General features: G+C 36.7%; 1 protein-coding gene and 1 non-coding gene across 2 annotated transcripts; both read left to right on the top strand.

The window, feature by feature from the left end:
- Positions 1-1,366: 1,366 nt before the first annotated feature.
- Positions 1,367-2,299, top strand: LOC125916289 (olfactory receptor 4C16-like). Its single transcript, XM_049622434.1, has one exon. It carries the CDS (start codon positions 1,367-1,369, stop codon positions 2,297-2,299), a length of 933 nt encoding a protein of 310 aa, XP_049478391.1.
- Positions 2,300-4,641: 2,342 nt separating this feature from the next.
- LOC125917733 (small nucleolar RNA SNORA18) lies at positions 4,642-4,781 on the top strand. Its single transcript, XR_007456278.1, has one exon. It is a non-coding gene; the product is annotated as a small nucleolar RNA SNORA18 (small nucleolar RNA).
- The last annotated feature ends 247 nt before the right edge of the window (positions 4,782-5,028 follow it).

Raw genomic sequence — 5,028 nt, 5'->3', positions numbered from 1 at the left:
ATAAATAGGTCTTCCAAATTATATGTAAATACATCACATTTAAGTTTATATTTTTACTTGCATGTAGTGTCCCTTTCAAAAGTATCTTGACGGGAAAGAGCTAAAGAAAAGATTTTGTTCTTGGAAGTGAGGCCAATGGTAATCTTTTTTTTTTTCCAGATTTGAAAAAAGAAATCTTCATTTCAACAGAATGAAATTTCAAAGCTGAATGATCATTGACTTTTCCAGGACAGAAAACAAATTGAATGAAGTCAGTTATTATTTATTTACTATTTCTCTTGTCTATATCTCTCTCCCTCTTCAGAGTCTGCACTCTGTTAAAAAGACATCAGATTTTCAGTACCTGGATAGTACAGACTCTACTGGGGTTTACAGTCATGATCTGGTCCTACATGAACTGCCTTGTGACATCTTTCCAAAAGATCTCAGAATCCAAAGTGCTTAAGCTAAATTTGGATTATTGTAAACATGAACTATTGAGGAATAACACCCCCTTTCATTTATATGTAACCTCGGGGACTTGGGGTCCTCTAACAGATGCTTTTCAGAAGTGGGAGGGAGGGGAGGAAATAGAAATGCAGATATTTAAGTGATTATTTACTATCAAAGACCATTTTATCACTTGTCTGCATTAGTGTGTGCAAAATACTAAATATTGTAAGGGTGTTTTATGGTAATAGCATAATATTTACAGGCTATGAGTATTTCCTGTTCCTCTTTTCAAGTTGTAATATCTGGGAGAAATTCAGTGAAGGATAACATATTACATACTTATAAAATTATACATTTATATAAATATGTATAACAAATATATGGTGATAAATAGTTGCATAAAGATGTTCTTTATGGTATGAAAGTGGGTTGTGATTTTATATTTATATTATGATTTTATATTTATAACCTCCAGCAGCAGTCAAATATATCCACAATGCCAGGTAATACACCATCAAAACATGTGCCTGAAGATTTATTAAATACGAAAAAATAATGAAGTTAATAAAATTGACCCATGTCTTTTCACATTGTATTCATTGAATTGTACAAATTAATCAGAATCATTTAAATGCTACAAAGGATTGTATCTAAAGGATTGTATCCTTATATTCAAGCTTGTATACAAGCTTGTGTACATTTAACAAGCTTGTTTGAGACTTAAAATGACCCTATGAAATTCTCATTATAAATTGAGGAACAAAGTGTTGAAGTGACTTATAAGAAGCGACCCACCCCTAAAATATTCATGATGAAGAATATTTATTTTTCTTAAAATAGTCCATAAAATCACATGTCACACCATGAATTAATTCTTTTATTTTTTTTGTAGATCAACCACTTCCCACTCAGCCTTCTCCTCATTTGCGAAATCATGCGGCTGAATAATAATGTGACAGAGTTCATTCTCCTTGGGTTGACCCAGGATCCTGTTAGGAAGAAAATAGTGTTTGTCACTTTCTTGCTTTTCTATTTGGGGACATTGCTGGGTAACTTTCTGATCATTACTACTATCAAGACCAGCCGGGCCCTTGGGAGTCCAATGTACTTTTTCCTTTTCCACTTGTCCTTATCTGACACCTGTTTCTGTAGTTCTGTAGCCCCTAGAATGATTGTGGATGCCTTTTTGAAGAAGAGCACTATCTCTTTCAGTGAGTGCATGATACAGGTCTTCTCGTTCCATTTCTTTGGCTGCCTGGAGATCTTCATTCTTATCCTCATGGCCGCTGACCGCTATGTGGCCATCTGTAAGCCCCTGCACTACACAACCATCATGAGTCCACGGGTCTGTGCTGTGCTGGTGGCTATGGCCTGGGTGGGGTCCTGTGTACATTCTTTAGCTCAGATTTTTCTGGCCTTGAGTTTACCCTTCTGTGGTCCCAATGTGATCGATCACTATTTTTGTGACTTGCAGCCATTGTTGAGACTTGCCTGTACAGACACTTACGTAATCAACCTACTCTTGGTGTCCAATAGCGGGGCCATTTGTACCCTGAGTTTTGTCATGCTGATGTGCTCCTATGTTAACATCTTGTATTCTCTGAGAAACCACAGTGCTGAAGGGAGGAGAAAAGCCCTCTCCACCTGTGTCTCCCACATCATTGTGGTCATCTTGTTCTTCGGTCCTTGCATATTTATATACACACGCCCTGCAACCACCTTCCCCATGGATAAGATGATAGCTGTGTTTTATACACTTGGAACACCTTTGATCAATCCTCTGATTTACACGCTGAGGAATGCAGAAGTGAAAAACGCCATGAGGAAGTTATGGAAGAAGAAGTTAATCTTAGATGACAAAAGATGAGTGGGATCTTCAAAATTTTCTTCATAGTCTGGATTTGCCTAGAAGTCTACAGAGAATGTTATCTTTTTATTGTGATGTTACCATAATCAGGAGGTATGAGAATTAATTCCTTCAGGAATGAAAATACACACTGGTTAGTGTTGAGTCAGTTTCATGGATGGGAAGAGACAGCACCAGGTACAAACAACCGTGGAAAGACTGGTGCCTTAGATGTTCAGCTGTGCCTCTGCCTTCTTGACTGCCTAGTATCACTGTAATCTTGATATGGTGCTTTCCATGCCCTTCTTCATGTTGACTTCTGTTTATAGTTACACTTTTATATGCTTATAACCACAGCCTGGAAGGTTTTTTCTGTTTCAATTGGCTCTCTTAATTAAACTGTTGAATCACATAATTTCTGATCATAGACCTTAAGCTTGTTTGTTCTTCATGACTAAGCAGAAAGCACCAGATTCAAATAATAATAAAATCTTTGTGTTTTAAGGGATAATCTATAATCTAGGGTAATCTCCCTTCTATTTTGGGGGTTATACTTTGAATTCTTCTCCTATTTATCTAGATCCTTCTAGAACAGTGACAGAACACAGTGTGAATATTCACCCTTCTGAAGGAATGTTTTCACCTTAGGAAGGTTCTGATTATTGGGGTTGTACTCAGATTATTATTCTTTTTGTAAAAACTTTTTGCTTCTAAAATTGTCCCTTCTGATTTATACAAGCATTAAGTTTGTCTTGAGTCATACAAATTATAATAATTCTTTATACTGCTAAGGTATTATGGTTGTAGCATAGGTGTCCCAAATTAAGTAGATATAGTCATGTGGTCTAGAAGTAAAGTGTACAAGCAGTTGATGGTTGAAATAGGGAATCTGAATATAATAACTGATAAAGAAAGAATGTCATAACTCAGATGAGTCTCTTTAGGCTTTGAGACAGATATAGCTACATCACAGATATGAATTATTTTAGTGAGTTTTAATATAATCCAAAAATGATGGTAATTTAGAGGGACTGAGATTTTTGGGTGAAAACTGTATGCAGTAGAGAGGGATATTACCACCTGTCACTTTTGTCACCATCTGACAACATTGCACTATCGAAGTATATGATCACTAAGAATCTTTCCAATTTCAACCTGTTTTCTTATTTGTATTTTTATCCATATAGAAAATTTAACATGAGTATTATTGTTTATTTCAAACATATTTTTATTTATAAACTACTAAGTTATGTTAAGATTACCGAATTTGTATTCAATTTGTTGTACCAGGAATGTTAGAACTACTTAGCTCGAGGGGTACCTGGCTGACTCAGTCAGTAGAGCATGTGACTCTTGATATCTGACTTGCGAGTTTAAGTCCCATCCTGGGTATGGAACCTAATTAAAATGAAAAAAAAAAAAAATAAAAAAAGAGCTTCTTGGCTTGAAAAAAAAATTATTTCTCTGTGTGGGAATGGAGTTCCCTCTGTGAATTCCACAATGAACACTAGTGGCATATATACATCACTTTTATTTTTCAGATCCAGAGTTTATCCATCTCAAGCAGTTTATCATTGATCGCAGCTGCTGATTTTGCTCTTGGAAGGTTTACACATGAGTAGATTCTAGTTGGCAGAGTTTTAGTTAAAGTCTTGTTCTATTTCAAGACAAGGAAAATATGAAAAGGGGTGTATGTTGGATCCAATTTAGATGCCTCCCCAGAGACACTCTATCCAACATGTCTTCTGGACATGCTTCTAATATGGAGCTCCTGTGGCTACCATCACCATATCTCTTGCCAACAGAGTGTATGATCTAATTCCAATTCCGAATTTTGTAATGAAGATGGTGGAATTGCAAAGCTGACGGAGTGTGCAACCTCACCAGGATATTTTTTTAAGTCAGTGTTCTTATGGGGAAAGAGTGGGACTCTGATATCGAAAGTAGACACATTTGTGTGGGGAAAGAGTGAGAACTATGAAGGCATAGATTATCTTTCATCCTCTTGGTTGTCACAAGTAGCCCTGTCTCCCTCAAAAGAGGAGAAACGACACTCTTCTCTAGCCTAGACACCTTGTGATGATCTCATCTGTACAAGTTGTCAAAAAATGATATTTGGTTTCCTCTGGAGCTTTCTTTTATAGTCCTCATTGCTTCCAAACATCTAACCAGCTGCAAGTCACAGGGAAGTCCAAGCAGGAAAATCCAGTCTTGCTCTAGAAGGACATGTCATACATGAGGGCATTATATGGTCTCTATGTACATCATATGTCTCTATGTACATCATATGTCACACGTGTGACCTATGGGAGCACTTCATGATGGGGAAATGTTATCTAAGAGTGGTGAAGCAGAAGTCTGGAGTTGAGGTCTATCCTGATGTTTTTTTTTTTTTTTTCCTGCAGACCCACATCATTGGAGATGCCTCGTCAAATAACTATGTTGTTTGTTTTACTCACGGAATTTATTTGTTTGGTCTGTGGAAAAGAACTATAAGATGTAGCTTCTAAAAGCATAAAAGACTTACCTTTTATCTATTTATGTTTTAAATCTTAGGTATTGGCATCTCCTCAAAGTTTGTATTAGTCTTGGGTGTGCTAGTTGAGGGGTGAATACGATGGGAACTCAGTTCTTATTCAGGGGGCCCTAATGTAAACTGCGTGAAGAAATTAGATCCCAAAATTTCCGGGTGGAAAAGTATACCATCGGGAAGTCATCAGTGCGTCCATATTCAACTGGAGACAAACTAA

Source organism: Panthera uncia, chromosome D1, assembly GCF_023721935.1.
Source record: "Panthera uncia isolate 11264 chromosome D1, Puncia_PCG_1.0, whole genome shotgun sequence".
Lineage (NCBI taxonomy): Eukaryota > Metazoa > Chordata > Mammalia > Carnivora > Felidae > Panthera > Panthera uncia.
Note: the sequence above shows the minus strand (reverse complement) of the source record. Positions and strands in the feature narration are given on the sequence as shown.

What these genes read in the sequence shown, in the direction of transcription:
- LOC125916289 (XM_049622434.1), top strand. Translation starts at nt 1,367, where the DNA reads ATGCGGCTGAATAATAATGTGACAGAGTTCATTCTCCTTGGGTTGACC.